Source organism: Amblyomma mixtum, chromosome 2 (genome assembly GCF_055824585.1).
Source record: "Amblyomma mixtum isolate Tamu chromosome 2, ASM5582458v1, whole genome shotgun sequence".
NCBI classification, from domain to species: Eukaryota; Metazoa; Arthropoda; class Arachnida; order Ixodida; family Ixodidae; genus Amblyomma; species Amblyomma mixtum.
The window spans coordinates 132,770,113-132,797,750 of NC_143013.1; the positions used below are offsets into that span (position 1 = coordinate 132,770,113).

Sequence of the window (27,638 nt, forward strand, 5' to 3'; positions counted from 1 at the left end):
ACCAATGAGGATGTGTGGGTGTGTAGAGATGCAGCGAAGCCAAATAATTTCCAGTTGTGACGAGATGTTGACAAGTGAACAATTCAGAACTCGGTTAGCGGCGATACCCCTACCGCGCCAATTATCAGGTCTATTGTTCTGGAATACGTCGAAATCTGAGACGGTGGATCTAAAAACTAATAGCCAGAAAACCAAAGTAATGTTCAACAGCCTCGGAGGGGAGCAGCGGTTCACTATCGTTAGCTATAGTTGCAGTGTTAAGGGAATACGTCTACTTAGGGCAGGTAGTAAACCGCAGGTCCGGATCACAAGATTGAAATAACTAGAAGAATAACAATGAGATAGAGCACACACTGGCAAGTTCTTTGATATCATGAAAGGTAGTTTACCAATATCCCTCAAAAGAAATCCCAGCGATGCCGCGCACGACTACAAGTTGTCCATGTCGTGTGTGTAAGGCCTTATTATGCGCGCTAAATGGCACTTCATGTTCCCAGTCTCAGTGTTTATTTGCTACTGTCCGGGTTTATTTTTTGAAACTCTCCTTTTTGTTTTAAAATATTAAGTGTAAGAGGGCCAGATGCTCGAAGGTCCGTATATAGTGTCTGCATAGTCTCAGAAGTCTCAGAAGGGAACAGCAGTTTACGATAGGTAGCTAGGCTCTGGAAGTAAAGATCTATACTTAGTGCAAAAAGTGATGGAGATCCGAACCACGAGTGTGAAATAATTAGAATAGTAATGGGGTGGAGCGCGTTTGGCAGGTGCTCTCATATAAGTCTCCAAGTATCCCTTCATAACAGTTGTATCGTATCGGTAGTCATCTATGGGACAGAAAAGTGGAGGCTAACAAAGAAGGCCCCACTTAAACTGAGGAAAGGGTAACAGACTGGATACCAAGAGAAGGGAAGCGTAGCAAGGAGCGGCAGAAAGTTAGGTGCGTGTTTCCGATTGCAAACTTTGTGGGCATAGGATGATCGCAGCTGGCCGAGGACCGGATTAATTGGGGAGATGTGGAAGAGGCCTTTGCCCGGCAGTGGGCGTAGTCCAGATTATTATTATTAATATTATTATTATTATTATTATTAAGTTCATAAGTGAGAGCCTTGTGCGTTTGAAGCATTCTTTGTCCCCTGCACCTCATGGCATTCCAGCCGCCATAATAAAAGCCTTCAGTAGCATCTTCGTCACCGTGTTAACAACAATATATAATAGCTGTTTGAAAAAATCTGCCTTTCCCCGCGTCTGGAAAACGGCACATGTTTTTCCTGTCTTCCAAAGAGGAAGCAAACCTGGTGTTTCGAACTATCGCCTGTTGGGTCACCCAGGCTTCGGATCCCACCGCTGGCAACCAGTTATCATGAGTCGGGTAGCGTGACCAGTTGTTACGTCTCCCTGGGGGCTCGTCCGAGATGATGAAACGGTCTGAAGCTTCGAAGGTTGGGGATACGAAAACAAGCAGGTTTAATGGCACTTTTTTAAGACACTTATTTACATAAAGAAAGGCAGAAATGCAAAGAAACAAAAATTAAGAGTTCAAAGCGTCGAGCGACTGCATGAGCCCCTGTTACCCAAGGCCCAGAGCGTTCGTTCTCCCTTAGGGCGCTGGTTAAATAGCCTAAGGCTCCACCCCTTCACCAGGTGGCATTTCAACACGACGCACAGGTAGGCACAACACAACACAGCAAATGAAGACACCTGTTGCAGAGTCCGCACGTGGGAACTGGCGAGGAGGAAACGTAAGTCTGCAGCTCTTCCGCACTGCGGTGCAACACTACCGCGAACAGCACGTGTCTATCGAACACAGGTGTGGCATGATGGCGCCGCGGCCGCAGCTGCGCTGGCTCCCTCGGAATCGTTCCGGGTCCTCTCAGACGAGGTGAATCCTTTCTTCCCTTGTCGTCCGTCCATCGTCGGTCGCTTCTAGAAGTGAAGGTCGTTCACGCCGAGCCGAGTGTGGGAAGAGCTTCATCGGCCACTTCCCAGAAAGTCACACTTTTCGGTGGGGTCATCGTGGGGTCAAAAGACCTTTCGAAATTTCCGCTGTTGAATCCGCCACCGTTATCATCGCGGGTCTCAAGTTGGGTCGTAACACGCCCCATTTCTGTCCTCTGTGCATTCTGTAAGCTTTTTGAATTAGCTTTGCAAAAAGTAGTTTCCTTCCACCTCATACTTGTCATCGTACTTAATCAGCGTAGTTTCATAACGGGTCGTTCTACTACAACTAACCTTGTCACGCTCATGACGTATACCTCAGCTGAAGTCCTTCAGAGGGGTCAGGTTGACGCTGTGTACTGTGATCTGAGCAAAGCTTTCGACGTTGTTACCCACACATTATTTCTCGAAAAGTTTCTGCTCTCTGGCATGGAAGTTTCACTTGTAGCCCTCCTACGCAGCTGTCTCCTTGATCGGCCCTGCTTTGTCAATATTAATGCACAGAACTCATTTGTTTACAATGCAACCAGAGGAGTTCCTCAGGGCTCCGTATTAGACCCGCTTCTCTTTTCTGTTTTTATTAATGACGTTCCCTCCGCGATAAAGAACTCCTTGTTTCTCCTTTATGCTTACGCTATAAAAACATTCGGGGCAACACATTCTTTTCTAGACTGCTCGTCCCTGCAATCGGACATATCGGCCTTCTCTAATTGGTGCTGGATTGGATTGGATTGGAAAACGTTTATTGTCAGCACTGAGCCATAGTGGGCATTATACTAGGTGGCTTCGAGCCCATGGCTCTTGGCGACCTCGTGAGCCCACTCAGTGGCCCGGACTTGCGTCAACGGGTCTGAGCTGGCCAGTATAGCCTCCCACCGCTCTAGAGAAGGGACTGGTAGTAGGTCCGCCGGTGGCGGCGCCTTTTTGCAGCTCCATAAAATGTGGTCATATCCGGCTATCTCGCCGCATTGTTTGCAAGTAGCGTTGTATTGTGTTGGATACATGTGTGCTAGTCTCGACGGGCTAAAGAAGGCTCGCGTCTGGAGCCGACGCCACGTTACCTCCTGGCTTTTGTCGAGCTTTTTGTCTGGTGGCGGATAGATCCTCCTTTCCAGTTTAAACTGATTGATGTATTCGTGAAATGATATGAATGCATCTCTCATGAAATTTGGGGACTCAACCCGGCTCACTGCTCGGCTGACATAACCTCGAGCTATACTGTGAGCCAACTCGTTTCCCCTGTTCCCCGAGTGTGCCGGCACCCATATTAGTTCCACCTCTCTTTGGTCCCAGTCTTTATGCCTTAATATTCGTTCTGCCTCCTGGGAGATCATACCCCGCGCAAAATTGTTGATAGCCACCTTGGAGTCGCTAATTATGGTGACTGCTTTGGTGCTGGCCATTGCCATGGCGATAGCCGCCTCCTCCACTGCCCCTGAGTTTTTTGTTTTGACCGAACCGGCCGTTAATGTTTCACCCGAGTCGTTCGCGGCCACGACCACAAAGGAGTCGCCTCGTATTCGGCCGCGTCTACATAGGTTGTGTATTCCGAGCCTTCGAGCTTGGCTTCAAGGGCCTTTGCTCTGGCTCTCCTCCTGCCTTCGTGAAAAGCAGGGTGCATGTTTTTTGGAAGTGGTTTAATAGTGAGTGATTTTCTAACTTTGGTCTGTAATTTTGCCTGCGCATTTCTTTCCGGAATTCTATCATGTAATCCTAGGTTGCTCAGGATCTTTCTCCCCGGGGGTGAGGTTGCAAGCCTCCTTAATTGCGCAAATATATGTGCCTCGCATAGTTCCGTGGTGGTGTTGTAGATCCCCAGTTTAAGAAGTCTTTCCGTAGGAGTGCAGTGGGGCAGCCCCAATGCTGCTTTATATGCCTGCCTTATGATCCCATCTATTTTGTTCTGTTCCGCCAGCCCCAGCTTGAGGTAGGGAACGGCGTAAACTATTCTGCTTATCACGAAAGCCTGAACCATTCGGCAGAGATCTTTCTCTTTGACTCCCCGTCTTTTGTTAGCTATTCGCCTTATGAGCCTGGTTGTCATGTTAATTGTGGACTTAAGCCTGTTTATTGTCTCTGTGTTCTTTCTATTGTCCTGTATTATAAGTCCTAGGACCCTGATTTTGTCAACTCTGGCTACCGGAGTCTCATTTACCAGTACGTGAATGTCTCCTGCGTTGGTATCGCGTTTGCTAGCCCCCCGGATCACCAGAAGTTCGGATTTGCTTGGCGAGCATTTTAGTCCTGCCCATTCCGCGTAATGCTGGAAGAATTTGCTCACTCTCGATTCTCAAAAAACCAAGGTTGTCTCATTTAAGCGTCAAACACACAGCCTTCTCCACTCTTATTCTGCGAATTGTATGAATGTTGTCCAGGGTTGATGAATTTAATTACCCCGGCGCACTTTTCGACCGCACCCCAAGCTTCTCCTCTCATACCAAACGCATTCCTCTACGGGCTATGCGCACACTCAGTTTCATATGCAGGCTTTCGAGAGAGCTCCGAGCCACGCTTCCTTTCTTAGAGTTCTGCTGGTCCATATGCTCGCCGCTTTTGATGTATGCGTTTGTTGTTTGGAGTGGCACTTGCAAGTCGAACTGTGACAAAATGGACAGAGTTCGGCTCAAGTTCTTACTCCTATTTCAATCTCAGTTTTCTTGCACAACTTCCAGCTCTCGTTCCAGACGCCTTCTCTTAACTGCCGTCGTGCGAGGGCAGATATAATTTTCTTGTATAAACTTCTTCACGGCCACATTCTATGCCCGATCACCACGAAAGATCCACGAAAGACGTACCACGAAAGATCTTGCTACGTTTCTGCAATTCTACACTCATACTGCCCTCTTGACAGAATGCAAAAGTTGTCTAATTCTTTTTGTCCTCACCTTGATATATTCGAAAACTGTCTCTTGTTTATATTTGATGTCCATGGAGTTCCATTTTGCGAAGTCCTTTTTTTTTTCGCATATAATTTCCCCTTTCAAGCACATTGTTTTTGCTTCGCCTGTGCATTTCCACCTGTTTCATTTCTTCTACTTAATAATTTTTCACTTCTGTTTGTGCCGCCGCGGTGGCTCAGCGGTTATGGTGCTCGGCTGCTGACCCGAAAGACGCGGGTTCGATCCCGGCCGCGGCGGCTGGAATTTCTTTGGAGGAGAAATTCTAGAGGCCCGTGTGCTGTGCGATGTCAGTGCACGTTAAAGAACCCCAGGTGGTCTAAATTTCCGGAGCCCTCCACTACGGCGTCTCTCATAGCCTTAGTCGCTTTGGGACGTTAAACCCCATAAACCAACCAACTTCTGTTTGTTTTCATCACTATTTTTACTTCAAAACCGTGTACTGGCGTCTGACTGTAACGTGTTCACTGATTGTATTTCTTTATTCTATTAATTGTATATCTAGCTTCTAGTTTAGGGTTTACATTCGTTCATATTTGGATTGGTTTATTCTTCATTGTATTTCGCTGTATATATTAGGCCACCATTCTCAAAGGTTGTTCTTTGTTTTCATTCCTTTTGTTTGTTTGTTTGTTTGTTTGTTTGTTTGTTTGTTTGTTTGTTTGTTTGTTTGTTTGTTTGTTTGTTTGTTTGTTTGTTTGTTTGTTTGTTTGTTTGTTTGTTTGTTTGTTTGTTTGTTTGTTTGTTTGTTTGTTTGTTTGTTTGTTTGTTTGTTTGTTTGTTTGAAATACCTTACAGGCCCATTGGGCATTGTGCAAGGGGGGCGAAAAATTCTATACGGTACATTAATAACCATAGGAAACAAAAGGGGAAACATAGGATCATGACAAAAAATAAATCAACAATACGATGCATTAATAACAATGAAACAAAAGGGAAACATACAGTCATGATAAACAATATGTCAAAAAAATAGAGAAGTAAAAACAAGGCGGAAACAACAACAGCAAAAAGAAATACGCGACACAAATTAAGCACAACAATAAAGGATTATGTACTCGCGGAACGTTGTAACAATGAGTAATATAACGTGATTAAGGCAAACACGGGAACGTAATAGGCAAACATAAGTAAGAAAATATCAAGAAGGCACGTCAGTAGCAGCAAAGTAAAGTACAGAAAATAAGAAATAAAGAAAGATTTCAACGGAGGCGTGCTAAATGACGGTTTCAGTGAAATGTGCGATGAGCTGAGTATGGAAAGAATCGAGATTAGATACGGAAGCGATGTTGTCTGGTAGATCATTCCATAATCTGATGGCTCGTGGTAGTGCAGCTGAATTGAAAGCGTATGTATCACCATATATCCTTGCGAAACTGAGCTGATTATGTAATCTTTTCGACGTGCGGGATGGGATATCGAGGCGAAATGAACTAGTTCTATTAGAGATGCACATATTTGTGAAATAGTGTTAGGAGAGCGATGTCGCGGCGTTTGCTTAATGATTGTAGAGCAAGATCGGTTTTAATCTGAGTGACGCTTGAACGGTAGTTATAGTTTCGTGAAATAATTGAGGCTGGTCTTGTAGGAGGCTGCTCACCCGCCCAACGGGTGGTGGGCAACCTGCCCAGGTGTGCGTGTGTATGTGTGTATATACCGGGTGTTTCAGCGAGCACTTTCGAGAATCTTCAAAAATAGACTTTTCGGGCTAAAAATATGGCTTTTGCGGCATAGTATAACCAGTGTTGTTTCATCAATGGCCGCTCCGGGTAGCATCAGAGGGCGCTGCGTGCAAGAGGAGCGCCGAGCAGACAGCTGGATGAACCGCCTCCGCAAGACATTGTCGCCACTGCCGTAACTGCACGCCCAGGTTCCGCCACACAATTGTCCTGCAAAAATTACCAACCAAGCTTAGCAGGGTTTTTGAAGCATACTGCATAAAAAAAAAGAAAACGACCGTTGCCTAAGCAGCACTTTACTATCCTTATCCAAGAAATAATTCAACTATCTAGATGCTAACTTGTGTCACGCGCGCCCACGTGCCTGTATAGTGTGATGGTGCCTGCTGTCTATCAGGTGTGATTACGAATCTTGTATAAATGTGGTTTTCCTTGTAGCAAACCTTAGTTGAAGTTCCGCGTCTTGTCCTGTGCTTTCCTCTCTTCGTCCCTCGTCGTTTTGCGCGGTTGCAATGTGCACTCCATTGCCAACCACCAACTAGCCCGCCTTCGCCTGTTACAGCCGCTAGTTCTTCGGACCCTGAAGGCGCGCAACAGTAAATTGTGTTGCTTTAGCTCCCACACGCTTCAGTGAACGTATTAAACGGATTCTGCGCATGAATAAAGGATCTGGTTCCCTATGAATGAGGCCGTCGTCGCGGAAAATATATACAGCTTTTGTCAAAAGTTTGGAGCCCAGGATGTTTGCTTCTGAGCCACACTGTGTTCATTTTGGGTGGAAAAAACAGCGCGAAAGGGACGGAAGACAAAGATGAAGGAAACTACACGGACGAGCGCTGACTCACAACTATTTTTTATTCAGAAAAAACAGACATTTATAGTTAAAAAGTCACATGACATGACGTCACTCGCGCACATGCCCAGAATACAACAGTCTAAGAACTACATCATGAGTCAAGATTAAAACCTTACAACGCGATTTCAGAACACTGTGATTAACCGAAAAAACACGAGACAGCCAGAAACAAAAAAACAAACGCACTAAAAAAAACACACAAATCACGTGTTGTCAAGAAATGCGACCTCTTTATCTACCATCAATAAGGAAGGCTGACTGACGCATTCATCCCGTCTTTTCCGAATATGATATGCCTCAATGAGCTCCCTTGTCATCTTATCTCTATGGCGGAATAAAATACGTGTGTGCGCGACTAAAGGTCTGCATACTTTCTTATTTTCATTCTTGCCAGCTTTGCAGTGCTCTTTTAGTTTGAATCTGATAGTGAACGAAGATGCTCCCTAAGTCGAATATTTATACATCGGCCGGTCTGTCCTATATATACTTTTTTACATGAAAGAGGAAGTTCATACACAACTGAACATGCGCATTCTACACACCTTGATCTATGGGAAACCAAACAACGAAATGGGCTAATTCTTGATATGTTGTCATGGCGGTTCCCTATCATGCGACAAAGCCCCCCCAACTTGTGTGGCGCAGAAAACACCACATTCACGTCAAATCTGCCCGCCACCAAATCCTGATAGGGAACCTCCATAACAACATATCAAGAATTAGCCCATTTCGTTGTTTGGTTTCTTATAGATCAAGGTGTGTAGAGTGCGCATGTTCAGTTGTGTATGAACTTCCTCTTTCATGTAAAAAAGTATATATAGGACAGACCGGCCGATGTATAAATATTCGACTTAGGGAGCATCTTCGTTCACTATCAGATTCAAATTATTCGCATCTAAAAGAGCCCTGCAAAGCTTGCAAGAATGAAAATAAGAAAGTATGCAGACCTTTAGTCGCGCACACACGTATTTTATTCCGCCATAGAGATAAGATGACAAGGGAGCTCATTGAGGCATATCATATTCGGAAAAGACGGGATGAATGCGTCAGTCAGCCTTCCTTATTGATGGTCGATAAAGAGGTCGCATTTCTTGACAACACGTGATTTGTGTGTTTTTTTTAGTGCGTTTGTTTTTTGTTTCTGGCTGTCTCGTGTTTTTTCGGTTAATCACAGTGTTCTGAAATCGCGTTGTAAGGTTTTAATCTTGACTCATGATATAGTTCTTAGACTGTTGTATTCTGGGCATGTGCGGGAGTGACGTCAGGTCGTGTGACTTTTTAACTATAAATGCCTGTTTTTTTTTCTGAATAAAAAATAGTTGTGCGTCAGCGCTCATCCGCGTAGTTTCCTTCATCTTTGTCTTCCGTCCCTTTCGCGCTGTTTTTTCCACCCAAAATGAACGTATACCAACTCGCCCAACTTTCCATTCTACCACACTGTGATTCGTAATGCATCTCCACCGCTCCCAATTTCCTGAAGGTAAAATGATTTCCGGTCCTGTCTTCTCCAATGGGTAGGACTACCACGAATGCTACAGGAGTCCCACTGCGAGGCTTAGAATCAAGCCCCCTGGGCTCTAAACTTTTGACAAAGACTGTACAAGCGGCAAGACACTTATACAGCCAATGTAAGATGCAGATCTCCGATGAACTGGCAAGCAACGGTAAGAACTTTTCCCAACGTTTTGGGTACTCTATTTCTTGCTCGTTAACGGGAGATTCAATGACAAATGTCTAGCGTATTTATATCATCACATACATAGATTTACATTGTCGGATAAGCCGGTTTATGCGGGCTGGACTGAAGTCCTCCATGGACGCTCGCGTGGACTTTTGCAGTGGAGGGTGTTTTAGGCTAGGCTAGCGTACTTTGTTTGCGCCACATGCAGACAGAGGTACGCGAAGATTGCTTGGAGACATAAACTATACCAGGGGCTGTTGAATAATCTCAACGAAAAAACGTAGCGTTGAAACAGAACACAGAAAGATGAGGACAGGACGGTGCTGCATACTTGTTGAATACTTGGCTTGAATACTTGTTGGCTGTCGAATATTTTATTTCAATGTGAGTGGATACATATGAACAGGCAGTTGCATACAAAACGAAACAGATCATCGAGAGCTCATACAAATGCACGAAACCACACAGCGCAAGACCTCAGTAAGCAGGAGAATAAACAATTCTTGACTTAAGTGAACATAATTAAATGGTTATAACATATTGTACCAACATATCAAAGACGACAGAATCATATAAAAATGTCACGGATGAACTACAAGACATGATGTTGGGCTAATCGGTTCATAGTGATTGCCAAAAAAACTGCGCGAAGACGAAGGGACAAGAATCCCATCTCTTTCCTGATAGAGATAAGGAAGGCGAGCTGACACAGTCGTCGCCCTTTTTGGAGATGAAGTAAGCCTCAGTAACCTCTCTTTTGTGTTTTGTTTTTGCCTTAGCAAGAATACCCGCCGCGGTGGCTCAGTGGTAAGGCGCTCGGCTGCCGAGCCGGACTACCCGGGTTCGAACTCGACCGCGGCGGCCGCGTTTCAATGGCGGCGAAACTCAAGAGGCGCCCGTGTGCTGTGCGATGTGGGTGCACGTTAAAGATCCCCAGGTGGTCGAAATCTCCACTACGGCACCTCTTTCTCTCTTTCTTCTTTCACTCCCGCGTTCCTCCCTTACGGCGCGGTTCAGGTGTCCGCCGACATATGTGAGACAGATACATGCGCCATTTCCTTTCCTCAAAAACCAATTTACCTTAGCAAGAAATTTTGTTTTCTCCAAATAAGGAAAACAATTTCTACTGTCGCAGCTCTGACAGTGCAGGGAGTACTGCCCGGGCCGGTGCGTAGGGATCGCCTGTGCTTCAGAGCACGCTCTTTAAAACAACAGCCAGATTGTTCTAAGTAGAACCGTGAGCATGAAAGAGGTATTTCGTAGATAACTTCAGAAAAGCATTTAGTGAACCTGCTCTAATGGTTCTTCTTGCAAGTGGTGGCTTCCTTTTTTTCTTCTAGCCAGCAAAGGACGCACTTTTTTCAGTTCGGAGAGCGGCGAAAAAACGACGCTGATCCAATACTTTTCAGCAACCTTCTCGATATTGTGGGAAAGACAATGAAAATACGGCATGACAAATGCTGGCTTGGATTCCGAGCGTGGTCCTTTTTTAGTTGAAGCTTTTAGCCTTAAGCAGGCTTTCGCAGGTGCTGAGAATTAGTTGATGTGGGTAGCCAGTAGAAAGAAGGCGCTCAACTTGACATTGAAAACTGGTTGACATGATGTGGGCACGGGACTTCTTTAGGGCGGAGAGACAGCTAAGCATGATGATGCCACGTTTCACTATCTTGGAATGAGCACTCGTGTGAGGCAGCAAACTTTTTCGACCTTGGGCTATACGACCAACAAACGTGGTCATCGGTAAAGTGCAAGTTTAGGTCTAAAAACTGGATGTGGTCGTCCCTTTTTCAGTTCATGAGTAAAAAGCAAACCTTGCCCCTCAGAGGAGAAGTTGTTAAGAATGTTGGTGACAGCACCGCCAAGGTCATAGTTAAAAGACTTGTCTAAAATCACTGGAAAGTCATCGTCATAACGAAACACACGTAATGCAGGGTGCTTTAAAAGCTCTTGGTCTAAGCGTCTGTCTAAAAAAAACCATAAAAATGTCGCACAGCACAGGAGCAACCGTGGAACCAATGCGAATTCCAGACTTTTGAACACAAAATCGTCCATCGTAAAAGGTGGCTGTGGAACGCCGGTAAAATTGCAAGAGCTCTAAAAAATGCTCTGTACTAACGCAAGCCGTATTATGGAAAGCTATCTCGTCATGCTCTTCAGTGCTTTCCCTGACAGCTTTATACAAACCTTCTTGCAGCATTGAACAAAAAAGGTCCTCTACATCAACAGAGAAGGCTGCAGAAGCGGAAGGCATTCCCTGTTCCAAAGCCAGCACCAGGCCTTTAGGAGCTGCAGATGAGGTTCCCGGCTCTTTCTTCGGCAGTGCCACTGGCCTCGTGCGAGCAACGCCGACTTCAGCGCATGGAACTCTGAGGCCCACATCGACAGTTATCGGCACGCCTGCGCACGAGCTGCGTCTGGATAAGCTGTGACGTCAACGCATTTGCATCTATAAAACGTGGCGGCTGACCGGACGACTTTTTAAAAGGCAGCTGTGGCGTGAGCAGCACGGACAGCACTCCCACTTACCTGGCTATCCCGGCTCTTTCTTGTGCAGGTTGGTGCTTTGAAAATTATGACATAACCGCTCGTTCTGTACTTTAAAGCTGTCACGCCACTGCTCCCATTTTTGCATGTAACTGTGTGCAATCATGCCAAATAAGGATTTGCTAAGTGCGTTTGAAGGTCTAAAGAATGAAATTAAAGGTGACTTGAAAGCTTTCAAAGAATCCCTTCAGCGTGGCATCCGCTCGGAACTCAGAGACATAAAAAGCAGCCTAAACTTCATAAGCGAGAAGTACGACGAAATGAAAGATGACCTTAAGAAATCGCTTGATCAAAATGAGCACCTGCGAAAGAAGAATGAAGCATTACAAGAGTGATGTGACTGGCTAACAACTCAGACTAAAATTTGCGAGGCACGCTTGGTGCAATGTGAACAATATTCAAGAAATGCTAACTTAGAAATCAAAGGTATACCCGTTGAACCGGAGGAGGATCTAGCCGAAATCATGGGAAAAATCGGTAACGTCATTGGCGAAGAAATCTCGGCCTGGGAGCTTGATGCAGGCCATCGCGTTCCTGTGTATGGAAACCCTTCTGCATTTAATTTTGTTGCCCAGTTCGTGCTCCGCAAAAAACGCGATGCTGTCCTTCTAAAAGCGAGAAGCTATAAGAACCTTTCTTGTAAAGAACTTGGGTTCAAGGAAAAGACAGAGGTGTATATTAATGAGCATTTTGTGCCCTGATCGCAAGCGTTTGCTAGCCCTGGCAATGACAAAGAAAAGTGAGGCAGGATGGAAATTTGTCTGGGCCCGTGGAGGTCAAATCAACGCACGGAAAATGGGAAAGAGCAAAGTGCTAAAGATTATGACCGCTGAGGACGTGAACAAAATGACCTAAGTCAGTGCACTAAATCGATGGCTCCTCTTGAAAATGGACAACTATCATTTGCTTGCTCCGGTAGCCTTAAACAAGGTTGCCGAGGAACCAAGTCTGAAGATTTTCCATTTGAATTGCCGTTCTGTGAACAACAAGAACGATGAAATACAGACACTTTTCGACTCTTCTAAATTTTCCTTTGAAGTCGTAATGTGCACAGAAACCTGGTATCACGAAGAATCGAACTATTTAATGTTAGAGGGCTACACGCATTTTAACCTGAATAGACCTGACCGCAAAGGTGGTGGCGTTTCAATCCAAGTTTTGAATACTCGCACAGTTACAGAGGTAAAGCAGTTCACTTTATCTACTGCCGACTATGTAATCCAAACTGTTGAGCATAATCGCGAAGTATACAGTGTATTATATCGCCCCCCAGACGGTAGTTTCGAGAAATGCCTTGATATGCTTGAAAGCCTTTTTGATTATGTGTCCACCAATCGACAATCACTGGTTTTAGCGGGCGACGTGAGCGTTGACATGCAAAGCATCTCGACCAGACAAACAGAAATTATGTCCCTTTTTGATGCTTACGGGCTTTCGAACCATATCAATACTCCCACTCGCATAACCTGCTCTACATCTTCCTCTCTAGATATCATCGCTACTAACTCGGAAATTTCCAATGCAAAGGCTGGCACACTTCTACCAGACATAAGTGACCACATTGCAACTTTGGCTTTCATCCCTGCTGCTAGGTCCAATTCTGCCCTACGAACAGTTTGCAATAGCTATCAGCGCATAGATATGATAACCGTGGAACGCTTCCGAGCGGATATGTGTGCAGCTAGATGGGATGATGTGATCCCCTCAAAAGATGCGAATGACGCATACAGCATCCTGGTTGACAAATAAAGGCTGTGTACGATAAATGCTTCTTGGTTCATCGTCCTCGCAAAGAAAAAGCTAAAAAGCCCTGGTTAACGCAATCACAAAAATGAACAAGGGAGGGGAAAACCTCAGGTTGCTTGAGCCAACGTTTCGACAAGGGGACTTGTCTTCGTCGGGGCAAAGCGTTCATCACGCAAGACCTACTGCACAAAATAAAGGTTAAAGAAAAGCTCTTTGCACAGTTTATTAAATCCCGTGACCCGTCAAAGCTAGAGAAATACAGAAAATACCGCAATTCTCTAACCGAGAGCTCAAATCCGCAAAGTTTAATTACTACAAAAGCACTTTCTCATCCATGTCTGGCAAAAATTTTAGTGCGAAATGGTGCCAACTTAATAAACAATTAAACCGAAATCCTAAATCTCCTGTCACCTCAGTAATGAAAGACGACATCGTCAATACCGAAGACAATCTCTCAAATGCATTTAATGGACATTTTTCGAGCATCACAAAAACACTGCTCTCTTCCACTGCACCGAATCCCGGTTACGCTTCGCGAACACCAACTGTTTCCAAGTCTATATTCCTTTTCCCCACAACTGAAGCTGAAGTCGTAACAGTTTTTAGTAACCTAAAATGTAGCAGTGCAGAGGACAAAGATGGATTCCGCATAAAACCTTTTAAGTTTATTCTTGACTTACTTGATACACCGTTAAATCAAATTTATAACATTGCTCTCGCTACAGGGATCTTTCCGACAGAAATGCAAGTCGAAAAAGTTATTGCCATTCATAAAGGAAGCGACACATCAGATTTATCAAATTACCGGCCCATCTCGATCGTGCCTGAGTTATCGAAGGGTTTAGAAAAAGTTACGTGTTCCAGAATAACCAAATTTTTAGATAAGCATGGTGTCCTATCTGACCAACAGTTTGGTTTTAGACTTAAAAAATCGACAGAGACAGCTTTCATTAAAAAAGAGAACTAATAATTAAAGGCTTTGAGAAATGCCTGGTCCTTGGCATTTATGTCGATTTTTCAAAAGCATTCGACTTGCTTAACCATAATCTGCTGCTGCAAAATCTGGAACACTACGGAATTAGGGGAGTCACTTTGTCTCTGCTCAAATCATACTTAGCTCATCGCAGACAAATGGGTTCTCACAATAACAAGTTATCGAGCCTTGAGCCACTTCTCTCTGGTGTTCCCCAGGGCAGCATAATGGGGCGCTTATTATTCCTTGTTTACATCAATGACATCTTTTTTACCCTTGGCGTTGACCTTGTGGGTTTTGCTGACGATATTACAGCACTGTTGTCGGGTAGCACAGAAGCCGAATTATTTTCGCGAGCCAATAAGTTTCTGGAGTATCTTCACGAGTGGTCAAGGAATAATCATCTGAAAGTTAATTCTGAAAAAGCGAAGGCCGTCTTATTCCGAACAAGAAACAGAACTGTTCACACCAATTTCACCCTATCACTAGGAGGCAAAACAATTGCAATCGTGCAAAACATAAAATGCTTAGGAGTTATCTTCACAGAGTGTCTCACCTGGGACGAACAGGTCAATGATGTTCGGAAACAACTGAATCGCTTCAACGGTCTTATTTGCCAACATAGGGACACACTTCCGTCTCGAGTAAAGGTCCTAATTTATCAAGCATTCTTTTTCCCATCACTGACTTACTGTCTCAAAGTTTGGGGTACGACGACCCAGCACAACATATCCCAACTAATAACAGTACAAAAGCGGGCAATTAGACTAATAGCAAACGTATCGTGGCAGACTCACACGCATCCATACTTCATTAAATTTGGAATCCTAAAGATCACTTCTTTGTTTCCTTTCAGATTGCTATCAATGTACTAAACTGCGGTTTTTACTAACAATGAAACCACTCTCAAGCTTCTAAAAATGTATCGTCATTAATGTATCGCCATTCAACCGTCTATGATACCCACTCTCATTTTCCTTGGTCACTGTCTTTTTGTCGGACCAAATACGGTATGCAATCATTATCTTTTATTCTGCCATAATACCTGAACATTTTAGAAAATAACAACATATCGCTAAGAAACATCACAGTGAAGAGCCTAAAAACCATTTTGTACCTTTTTGAAGACGTTTAACTGGAACTTCGTTCTGAACTGTGAGTAAAACTTTAACACGGGTGAATTCTGCTTATGTTGTACACTTGGATGATGTGATGTTTTTGGTTTTGAGTATTTATGACGCTTTTTGTTGTGATTGTGATGCTGATGTTCAAATGCCACTGTAAATATCCCATTCATGTTGATACTTCAGTTCTTTTTCGACTGCCTCACCTGTAGCTGTCTTGCAAACAAACAACTGCGTCAATGCATTGCCTCAGCAGTGTGGCCGTAGGGTGCCTCTCAAGATGCATTGAAGCAGCTTTTTTTCCCTGCGCCCTCTCTCTCCCAGTGATACCTGTACCACTAAGAGCGACAAATAAACTTCAACCTCAGGTACGGATCATGTTCCAAAACCTGGTCGAGGTGGCGTTTTAAGTACGAGCTTACAGCACACTGCGAGCTGCCTCTCTCGGAAACATTGCAGCTTGCGTGTCTTGCCAATGAAGAAAATTTCCAGGGAATCTCTGTCGGCTTTTGAGACACAGTTTGCGACAACGTCCTTATCATCTTCTTCAGCAGCCTGACAGCCAATGTTTGCTGGATCTTAGCGCGGAAATCAACAGGTTTGAAATTCTTGAGAACTGTTTCTCGGGCCTTCAAATATGCCTCGCGGCCTGACAACGAAGCACCCCTCATTGTCAGCTTCCACTATAGACAGTCCGTTCTCCCTCGGAGGCGTCCGAGCCGACGCGTCGCACCGTGGCAAGAAGCTCCGAACGGCCAGTCGCAGTTTCAAAGCAGAACTTCGGCCCTTTTTTTAGCGCTTCCTTTACAGCCCCCGGGAGGTTGACGTTTCCCAGGACTGCGACAGTACTTATTTATTTATTTATTTATTTATTTATTTATTTATTTATTTATTTATTTATTTATTTATTTATTTATTTATTTATTTCATATACCCTCAGGGCCATTGGCATTAGAGAGGGGAGTGGTTACAGGTGAAAAAGAATATAACAATACAATAAACGATATGGGGCTATTTCAAAGAAGTTACAGATGTGTCTAATCATACAATGTTAGCTAAGGCGTTCTTGAAAAGTTGGTAATCTTTGATGGTTGCTGTTGGTGCGGGAAGGTGATTCCACTCTGCTGCTGTTCGAGGTAAAAACGCCTGAAAGAAAGCGTTAGTTCTGCAAAATGGGACACCGACTTTGTAGGCATGACCTAATCTTGATGATAGGTGATGCGGGGAAGAGAGTAATTCACTGCGCAGGTGTGGATGATGAAAGATCTTATGGAATAGGCAGATACGAAACATTTTTGCGACGTGAAGCTAAGGATGGCAGATTAAGGCTTGATTTCATTGAAGATATGCTAGCGGTCCTATTATAGTTGGAGAGAATGAAGCGGGCTGCGTTATGTTGGACCATTTCTAGGGAATGAATAAGGTTTTCTTGATGAGAGTCCCAGATGGATGCGGCATATTCTAGTTTTGGACGTATTAATGTCTTGTACAATAGCAGTTTGAGGGATGAAGGAGCTCTGGCGAAGTTGCGGCGGGTGTAACCCAGCATACGATTGACGTTGTTAATTATGTATGTGATATGTAGAGACCAAGTGAGAGTGGAAGTGATGTGCACACCAAGGTACTTGTATGAGTGTACTGATTCTAAGGGAATATGATTCAGAAAATAAGTGGGCATACTTCTGTCAGTCCTGGATACGCGAAGAGATTTACACTTGTTGATGTTAAGTTCCATTAGCCATGTTTTACACCACGAAGAAACAGCGTTTAGGTCTGATTGAAGGGTGGTTATGTCGTCGCTGCATGTTATTTCCCGGAATATTACACAATCGTCAGCAAATAAATGGATATGTGAGGAAACAGAAGGAGGCAAGTCGTTAATGTAAATTAGAAAAAGAAGAGGACCAAGGACGGAGCCTTGCGGGACGCCGGAGTGAACGGGATTTGACTGAGAGTTCTGATTATTGACTGATACGTACTGCGAACGGTTAGTGAGAAAATATTCAATCCAAGTAAGAAGTTTGAGGTCCATGTTCATTAGCTGTAATTTGTAAAGTAACAGTTTATGACACACTTTGTCGAAAGCCTTAGAATAGTCAAGAAAAATACAATCTGCCATTGAGCATGTGTGTGAAAGAGGCGAGTTGAGTTTCGCAGGAATACGTTTTACGAAAGCCGTGCTGTGAGTTCGAGAAAAATGAGTTAGATTCGAGAAAGTTTGCAATATATGAATATAGGATATGTTCTAATATTTTGCACGGGATACTGGTTAGAGATATAGGTCGGTAATTGAGAGGACAATGCTTGTCGCCTGATTTATAGAGTGGAATCACCTTACCGACTTTCCAGTCAAGGGGCAGGCATCCCGTCTCAAGTGATTGCTGAAAAATGTTTGCTAATACAATGGATGAATAAGCAACAGTGCTGTGCAAAAATTTCACGGTAATTAGGTCAAGACCGGGAGCAGAGGAGAGACGCAAAGATTTAATCACAGTTTCGACGCCACACGGTTCAATTGTAAGCGGGAACATATCATGGTAGTCGTAACAAGGTGCAGTGGGTAGCGGAACATTGCGGGTTACAGAAAAGTTTTGGGCGAATGTGTCATTAAGAACGGACGCGATCTGCTTAGTAGGTATAACAATTCCAGAGTTGTCAACGAGGGTTATAGTGTCATCATCTTTTTGGTTTATAACGCGCCAGAATTTCTTAGTGTCGTTTGTTAACATTGACGGCAGCGTGTGGCATAGATAGTTATTCTTAGCGATCTTTAGCGCTGATAGGTATTCGCTGGAGAGAGAGAGAGAGAGAGACTCTTTAATGAAGAGCAGAGAATTTAGCCGGCGTTTAAAAATCGCTGGCATGCTAAAACTAATTTATAAGCACTCCAACGAGCTTCGCTCGAAGAAAGCTTGGCTGACCTGTACAATCGCTTCTTTTTGTTTGATAGTCGTCTTATGTGAGCATTATACCAAGGAGCGTCCGGTTTGTTAATTATTGTGCGTATAGGAATGTACTTGTCTGTCAGGTGCGCAACTTTTTCTACGAACATCGCCCAGTTAGCTTCTACTGTACGTTGGTTAAAGTCCTGAATAAAAATGTCAAGAAATGAACATAATTCGTTATTAATCGCGTCAAAGTCTGCTTTATTGTAATTACGGATAGTTACTGGTCTTTTGACATGTGTAGGATGTGCGAGGTACAACCCAAAAGAAAGTAAGGAGTGGTCGCTCATTCCTGGAACGTGCGTGATGTTGGAAACACGGTCGGGATGTGAAGTGAGAGCAAGGTCAAGTGTATTAGCAACAGAGTTCGTTGTTCTTGTCGGTTCAGTGACCAGCTGTTCGAGAGAAAAAACCGAGCACATATCTAAAAATTCTTTAGCTAGCGAGGAAGGTGGATGCATTGTAGGGGCAGTGTTAGACCAGGTTATGTTCGGCATATTAAAATCTCCGAGCAGAAGTAGAGGGCAGTTTAGATAACGAGAAGAAACGATACTAATGACATCATGTAATTCGTTAACGAAGTTATTTATGTAGGTAGGGGGCCGGTAACAGACCCCAATAATAACTTTCTTATGATTCAAAGTGACACATGCCCAAACAGTTTCTAAAGGGGTGTTAACGTGAATGCACTGCGAGGTGAAACGTTTTGTGATAGCGAGCAGAACGCCTCCTCCTTGGCGCTCAATGCGATCGCAGCGATAGATAGAAAAATTGTTTGGCATCAGAAAGAGTTCGTGGTCTCGAATTTCGGAACGCAACCAGGTCTCTGTTAGTACTAAAATATCAGCGCTGCAGGTGTCGATGGCGGAATTAAGACAGTCACGTTTGCTTATAATACTGCGGATGTTAGTAAAAAGAACGGATATCTCTGAAGAAGAACGCCCACATCCCCTCGCGCGTCCCTACGAACTGCCGTGTGGCGAACTTACAGAGTTATCATCGACTGAAGGCGGTTGTTGCGTGTGCTCTTTAGCTGAGTTAGTGGGATGGTTATCACTTGACGGCAGCTGCTGCGCATGCTCTTTAACAGAGTTAGATTCAGGATCATACAGGTAATATTTCTTATTCATTAGAAGTTTGTTGTGTCGCCGCTGAAAAGGAGCGCCACCGGATTTCCTTTTGGCATACTCGTTTAATTTCTTCCGAGCAAGACGTGTGACAAGTGAATAATCTTCATTTACTGTGACGCCGTTCTCCTTTAGGTCTTTGCGGGCGGAAAGGACCATTTCTTTGAATTTGAAATTTGAAAATTTTACAATGATTGGGTGCTGTTTTTCTGGCGAGTATTGACCTATACGATGAGCGCGTTCGAAAGCTAAATCTGGAAGAGTATCAAACACGTCAGCCAAAACTGCTTTTAACTTTTTTTCTGACTCTGCCCACGATTCCCGACAATCAGCTATTCCATAAAAAATAAGATTGCACCGTCTTGATTGATCCTCAAGTTCGGTCAGCCGTGATTGCAAAGAGGCGGAATCGATAGCTAAAGATTGTACTGAGGTTTGTACAGTAGCCAAATCGTCATCAATTTGGTCGAGCGAGTTATACCCGTGCCACACGCGGACAAGAAATGGCAGTAAATGCTTAAGGCCTTAAGTTTGTTAATGCCATTATTTTCGGAGTTTGTGCTACACGTCCACATTTAATACCATTATCGAAAGTGACGATGACGATAACGCTTGCAAGGTAGTCAAAAGTTACATCTGAATATAAACATTCCTAATGAGCACAATATATCGGGAATGTTGTTCAAATGCAATGTAAAAACGATTTTCCTGAAAATTCGACTGTTCCTGCTTTACAAGTCGGAAAAGTAGCTATAAACTCGCATGTCAGAACACAAGTCGAGAGTACCTGGCTGGTTAAAATGGCGCTCTTCGCATCGAAAATGCTGTATAGATGCCTCATCTGACTGAAACTTAAGAATTAACCATTTCTTACTGGTTAGGAAGTTGTTACTAACAAAGCTGCATGCTTTTCTGCGTGTGGAATGGGAACGAGAGTATACACAATGCACGGGCGAATGAGTTGTGGCGAACTCAGTAGGTCGCGAATGGCAGTAAGGCTAATGCCATTAAATTTATGCGTGTGGCACCGCACGAATGCCATTAAAACTTAAGGCAGTAAGCACTTAATGGCATTAAATCTGTCCGTGTGGCACGGGTATTAGTTTTATCTTCAAGGTCGTCTAGTCTCTTTTCGATAGCGCCAATTTTCATTTCGATGTTTTTTTGACTGGCTTTGATAGCCTTTATGTCGGCGACCATATCGGTTTGGCCTCTTGCTGCTTGCACGGATCGAGCCTGAAGATCTTTTAGGATATGAAATATGAAGTATTCTCCGTTGTAGATGACCGTCGTGTAGCCGGAAGAGTGGGGCGCGTTCTTCGCCAACGAAACTCAGTCGTTTGCGCTGAGAGTTGTAGGTATTCTTGAAATCTCCTTGCCGCGAGCCTATCGTCGGATCCTTCATAGACGACCTTTAGACAGTCCGAGTAGTGTCTAACTCTCCCCCAGGCTTCAGATTCCATAATCTTGCAAATTCAGCGGGCGCTCCCACCGGAAGAGCATGGGACGCCGAAGGGCCCTGTTGAAGACGAGGTTCGGGGTCGCGGCTCGACGGATCCACGGTCAGCACGACGCCCGTTCCCACCTCCAGGCCAAGGACAGGAATGCCGCTGAGCGACGGAGTTTAGAAGGTGGCGAAAGAAGACTTGAATTTATTTACATAATTACAACAGTTAGAAACAGAAAATGCGACTGTGACTACATATTGACAAGAGTCCGGAACAGGAAGTGTGTCTGCGACTGCTTTCGTCGCCGAGTTTTATGCGATCCGTCTTCCCTAGCTTCCCTAGGATGATGACGTCAACTCCAGGCTAGGAGAGGCCGGAAACTTTCACTCGCGCGCACAAACCTCCACCCCCGTACCTGTGGACACACGTCACGCACGTCACGTCACGCGTTGAGCCGGGGATACAAGGATGCCTTCGAGGTAAGGTTGATTCCAGGATGCAAGGTTCCCGGACGCGCCGAAGGTTCCCCGGGCTGCCAACACCTGTCCGTCAGAAGACATCACTCACGAAGGGTCGGAATGCGAGACCATGAAAAGGGCGGAAGTGGGCCTTTGTCCCTTGGGGACGTTCTTGAATGTTGTGGAAGTCCCCCGCCAGCCCGCCGCGATGCTCGATACTCAGAAGAGCCACCAAAGACGACGGCCCTTGACATCCGCCATAGTCGCTTGTGTCCTCTTGTTCCTGTGGGGTCCCGCACTGAGACGGTGCAACGTAAGTACATTGCCCATGACATTGCCCTTGCCTCCAAGGTCCATTCGGCACGCCTTGAGGCAAACACGTCGTTGGGTAGACAGGGGTTTCTCGGAACCATCCAGGAGAAACGTGGGTGCTGACAGCCCCTAGATTTCAGGCAGTACAAGTTTCCGCTTGAGGCAGTAGCCCAAGACTGGCACGTTGACAGGGAAATGAGGCTCACGTATACGTGGTTGCCGATTGTACCTCGTTTTTAGGAAGAAGAGAACTACAAGCAGGTGAATGAGTTAGCTGCTAAGTGCTTGAATCCTCACCACCTTTTTCATCGCTAGCCTGCGATCACGATCTCTTGCGTCTTCTTCGCACTCAGCGTACAGGAATAAATCTTTACAATTTCGCAACGAAATTGCTGACCATTTCTGTGGAATTTCAACGCTCGAGACGCGCACTTCGAGAGCCTCACTATTCGTACCTTCTCCATCCACGAGCACGTGCACCGTTTTGGTTACTTCCCTCTACTCTTCGTCGTTTCTGCGCAGGAAGAGGCTAATCGCAGGTGTTTGTTCTTTTCTCTTTTTCGGAAGCAACTTGGAAACATATTTCGGAGCACCGGGAAAGGTGGTAGGCCGCATTTTATAGAAATGACACCCCAACAGATTTTGAGGAATCTGTCTCTTTTAGCTAACAGGTGGCCTGGCGAGTGTGATATCATTGTCGTCGACGAAATCATTCGGTCGCATCCTCGAGAGCACGATTTCCATATGAGGAAAGTAGCAAGTTGGGCGAGTAGGTGTTGGCTCATGATTGAGAGAACGTTATGGCGCTACAACAGAGACAAGGTAGAAAAAAGTAGTAGAAGAGGGTAGAAAAAGGTAGTAGTACTTATTAACTTTGGGGTAGTAAATGGCTGTCACATATGCTGCTACCCTGTTAGTACCTGCAGTTAGTAACCGGAAGGTTAGTAACCGTTACTAACCCATTGAGTTAGTAACGGCTGCTACCCGCAGAAAAATGATGAGAAACTAGCATATGTTGCTAGATTCATCGTACGGTGCGCTGGCGTGTCTTGTCAAATTTATGCTTACTCGTAAAATAAAAAAAGCTTCGTAGTCACTTTGACTAATTCCCGAAACCAGACAGAGCTATCACAGCGCGCTGGCCGTAAATCACGCACTTATGTTTAGGCTTATCGCGCATTACATGTACAAATCATGCGAGGTGCAAAAATCGGATGACATGGGCTATTACCCGAAAGCAAAGGTGGCTGTTTTAACGTGCAACAAGGAGGCCTTACTTCGGGAATGTTTACTGAGAGCAATTTGCGTTTCCTAAGCATGCCTTCACATTACTCATTCTGAAGGCACCTGTCCTTCTTCAAAGTCTTGAAAGTAGACAACGATTCGATGCAAGCAACAAACGAACAACAAAACGCCAGCTCACCTCCGAACAGCTCGCTAACAAAACCTTTTTCTGCTACGTTTAGTCCAACGGAGTAGAATTCCGCGAGGGAAGACGGAAAGAAGGAACGACAGAGAGCGTTCTAAGCGCTGTCCTTGGTTTTGCTCTCTTTTTTTTTTCCTTCTTTGGTCCGTACACTTGCTGTGAAAGTTGACCTCACGTCTAAATGATGTAGGCAAGGAACTTTCCGGCGCCTAATGCCAGTGGTTCGTGGGCCTGAAGCCACGCTCACTACCACTGGAGAACCTTGACACGTTTCAATGCTCGAGTTTGGACGTGCGCAGAAGGCCAGGGTCGATGCGATTTCCGCGGCCAATGTCGGGCGCCGCTATCGAGACCGCAGACGAGCCGCTTTCGTGCTAAGAGTACCCGCGGGCTGGTACATGCTGGTACTGCGCCGCCGCAGCTCAAGACAGCACACGCCTCAGGCGACCGCCTGTGGGACAAGCGGACTTGGCTTGACTGCTAATTAGCAGTGTATTTCCTTCGCACTGCCGTAACTCCTCGGAGGAGAGAGCACGGTGCTTCTCCGTCCGCGGCGCCAGACGCAGCAGCCGTGGTCGTGATCGGCAAGTTGTTGCGCGCCGCTATCACACCTGTCGGCAGAGCGGGGCAGCCCGCACCTGGCCTGTTTGCAGGTTGCCACTGACCCGCCAGACAGCAGCGAGGAAGAAGTAAACAAGCACACACTCTCCAGCGAAACGGTGCGGAAAAAAAAAAGCGCTGCGCGCGAAAGAGAGAAGAGGAGAAGCGTGCCAGCTGTCGTCATCCGCTCCTCCCGGAGCAGCCGCGAGAGGGAGAGGCGAACCCCCCCACTCTTCGGATGTGGGTCAGCCGCAGCGGCAGCGTCGCCATCGCGTCGTCACTTTTCCACTCGGTGGCTGCTGTGCGTCAGGGTGCGTTAGGCCTACGCGCGTCGTCGTCTGTGTGCTCGTCGTTCTTTGGATTACGGGGCGTCGTCGCACGGTTCCCTGGTCGACCGAACGCCGAGGATGGCCCTCTTCGGATCGCTCATGAGGGACCTGGACAGCGACCCCTTCTTCGGGTAAGCGACGCCCTCCCTTTCGGACGCCTCCCACCCGTGGTGGCTCGAGCATTGTTGTTGTCCGAGCGCAGCGCGCGCCGTAGTCGTCACGGTCGGCGTTATTTCGAGTCCGCCTTCGCTCCCCGCGTGACGAGAGACGGGCGAAGCGCTGCGGCCGAGGTGCGAGCTCTTTGCCAGCAGCGAAGCTTCTCGAATCGCTCGCCGCCGCATCTGTTCGCGCTTCACGTTCCCAACCTTGGCGTCATCTTGGCACGAGCGCACGCGCGCGGGCTCCGACCCTGAAGCTTCGTGATCGCGTCCTCGGAGGCGTGTGCCGGCTCTTCGCTGTGTTTACGTTCTTCGAGGTGGCTACATTGTCACTCGCCGGCTGCCCGTGCGAACCACCCGCGCTGTTTTCCATTTAGTTACACGCTCAAGTTGGCATTTGTGTGAGCCATGCCGAAGTAGTCGATTGCCGGCCTCGCGGTCGCGCAAGTCATGATGAGGGTGTGCGTGCCTTCCAAGCGTCGCTTGCGCCCAGGAATGAGCCCCAGTAACAGGCGCTTCCTAAGTTCTCAGGTTATCTTCCTCCGTATGAGTTGCATTTGATCGATGGATTCCACGGATGATTTTGGCGCGGCTACAACGCTCGCCAAAAACGCGAGTGGCTGTGTGTGTGTGTGTGTGTGTGGATGGATTCTGTGGTTCTGTTCGTTTCCACACCTCGTATGCGATGCGCCGAGCGCGATCTGCTGGCGCCACGTCTGCAGAGCTCCCAGCTGAGCGATGCTCGTGGATCTCGACGTCGGCGGCTGCACCGCGCGCGTTCACCCGTCGGGCTGCCAACGCCTGAGGTGCAGCCTTGTTCACAGCGGATTAACGCCTTTGCTGTTACAGCGGAGCGAGCGCCCGCCAGTTGTTCCCAGCGGGGAGGGGTTCGTTACACTGAGCGTGCATTACCCGGCGCGCTTGCTTCGACAGTGATTAGCTGGCGCGTTGCATGAAATCAGGGCCCACCAAACGGTTATCTGCAATTTTATCGTCGCGTTCACTGACGCCGCCGCACTGCGTCGTCGAGGCTGCTGCGGCATCCTCTTCCCGGACGGCCGTGATGCCCCGAGGCTGGTCTTGAACTTGGGCGGCGGTGGTATCGGAGGGAATCTCCAATCGGGGCACGCGCTCGATGCGTGTCGTGGATGCTGCGCGTGACCTCCGGTGCTCGCTCAAGTTGCACAGCTGCCGGTGTCACCACGACTGCCCGTGCGTTGTCTACTCTGCTGTCTCTTTGAGCAGCTGTAGCCTTCAAGGGCATCTTTCCCGAGTGCCATGCTGCAGACAGCGTTGATAGTCACGTGATTGCTGTAATTGCCCGCGCAGTGCACGGCGGGAAGACACGGGTCAGGCGGGCTACCTTCCTTTGCAGTCCATCGGACGTAGTCTGACCCCCAGCTTTGCAAACGGGAATGTTTTGAGCACATTGGAGCTGGATGGGCAGGGCTTTTGAATCGGGCAACGGATCACGCCACCTAGCCGTGACTGGTAATATACCTAAACTGGGTACGCAGGATGCGCCTCTTCACCTTCCCATGTCCTGCAGGGTGCGGATGAAATTTCACTCTTGTCTTGATTTTAGCCACCAATCAGATAACCTTCGCTTGGTTACTTCTACCCGCTTGGAATCCATTTTTCGTTCACTCTCCTCACGCCCCATTGCTTTGAGTAAATCAGCCCCGTTGCTTTCAACAGTAGGGTTAGTATATTCTAGGCACTATAGTAGGGTGAAGCTCTGTACAGAACAGCAGTGTTCAGCCATTTCCTCCTCCTCTCCACATATGCTGCATAATGAGTATTTTGTGACACTTTACTCGGTATAGCTCAGACTGCAATACTCCCGTCCTGACCTCGGAACAGGGAGCTTCCCCTAGCTAGCTGTGGTTGCAAGTATGTGATGTCATGTTACACGCTGTAACTCGGCTTCTTTTGCAATGCTGTATTCAAGCCAGAAAGCTAATTCGCGTGCTGCGTTGGAAGGACAAGTTGGTGGAAGCCCGTTCCTGCTAGGGCGCTGGCACAGCCTTTTTAAAAACACCAGATAGAAAGGTGGACGGCACAAGCGCTGACTATTGAAAGCGGCCCGTGTGGTGCTCAAGGCAATGCCAATCAAGAAAGGCCACTGCTCGTAACACTCTCAGAGACCCTGCAGTCAGGCCGCATTGTCACTGGTCTTTTGCAACCAGGGGTCTCTTCTGCAGCAAATAAATGTGGCTGCAGTCGTGTTGCCATGGACCACACAACCTTTTTGTCTTGTACTCCAATACTGTGTGTCCATGGCTGTATTGATCAGTGGTGAGGCTTAACTCTCTCGTACAAAGGTCATTGCAAAGGGGCCATTGTGTTTTGTGATAAGATAAGCCTCACAGTAGCTCTTGCTATTTTATACCTGTGATATCAAACAGCAGCACATTTCCCCCGTTTTGTTATCACTTTCAAATGCAGGCATGCCACCTGCAGCGGTGATTTTTATTTGTTGAAGGACAGGCACATCAAACAAAGGCAATGGGCTGATAAACAAAAAGGCGGCTCAGTAGATATAGTAACTGGCGCACTCGCCACGTGACACGAGATACATCATCATCATCAGCCTGACTACACCCACTGCAGGGCAAAGGCCTCTCCCATGTCTCTCCGATTAACCCTATCCTTTGCCAGTTGCAGCAACTGTATCCCCGCAAACTTCTTAATCTCATCTGCCCACCGAATTTTCTGCCGTCCTGTGCTACGTTTGCCTTCTCTTGGATATCCACTCCGTTACCCTTAAGGACCAGCGGTTATCTTGCCTTCGCATTACATGCCCTGCCCAAGCCCACTTCTTCCTCTTGATTTCGACTAGAATGTCATTAGGATGTAGGATGTCGACTAGGTTGTTCTCTCACCCACTCCGCCCTCTTCCGATATCTTAACGTTACACCTATCATTTTTCTTTCCATAGCTCGCTGCGTTGTCCTTAACTTAAGCTGAACCCCCTTTGTTAACCTCCACGTTTCTGCCCCATAGGTGAGTACCGGTAAGATACAGCTGTTGTATACTTTTCTCTTGAAGGAGGGATATTTGCAAACTGCCATTCATGATCTGAGAGAACCTGCCATATGCGCTTCACCCCATTCTTATTCTTCTAGTTATTTCCCTCTCATGATCCGGATCAGCGGCCACTTCCTACCCTAAGTAGACATATTCTCTTACTACTTCCAGTTCCTCGCTATCGATTGCGAACTGCTGTTCCCTTGCTAGGCTGTTGAACATTACTTTGGTTTTCTGCATGTTAATTTTTAGCCCCACCGTTCTGCTCTGCCTGTCTAACTCATTGATCATGCTTTGCAGTTCATGTCCTGAGTGGCTTAGCAAGGCAATGTCATCAGCGAATCGCAAATTACTCAGGTATTCTCCATTAACT

General features: G+C 46.3%; 1 protein-coding gene across 1 annotated transcript in view; it reads left to right on the forward strand.

Annotated features, from left to right (window-relative positions):
- The first annotated feature begins 23,981 nt into the window (after window positions 1-23,981).
- The window catches only part of LOC149360943 (myeloid leukemia factor-like), a 43,662-nt gene continuing 40,005 nt past the window's right edge, over window positions 23,982-27,638 (forward strand). The window contains exon 1 of the mRNA XM_089572551.1: window positions 23,982-24,208. Coding sequence (XP_089428677.1) covers window positions 24,156-24,208 — 53 coding nt within the window. The 5' untranslated portion in view covers window positions 23,982-24,155. The remainder of the gene's footprint in view (window positions 24,209-27,638) is intronic.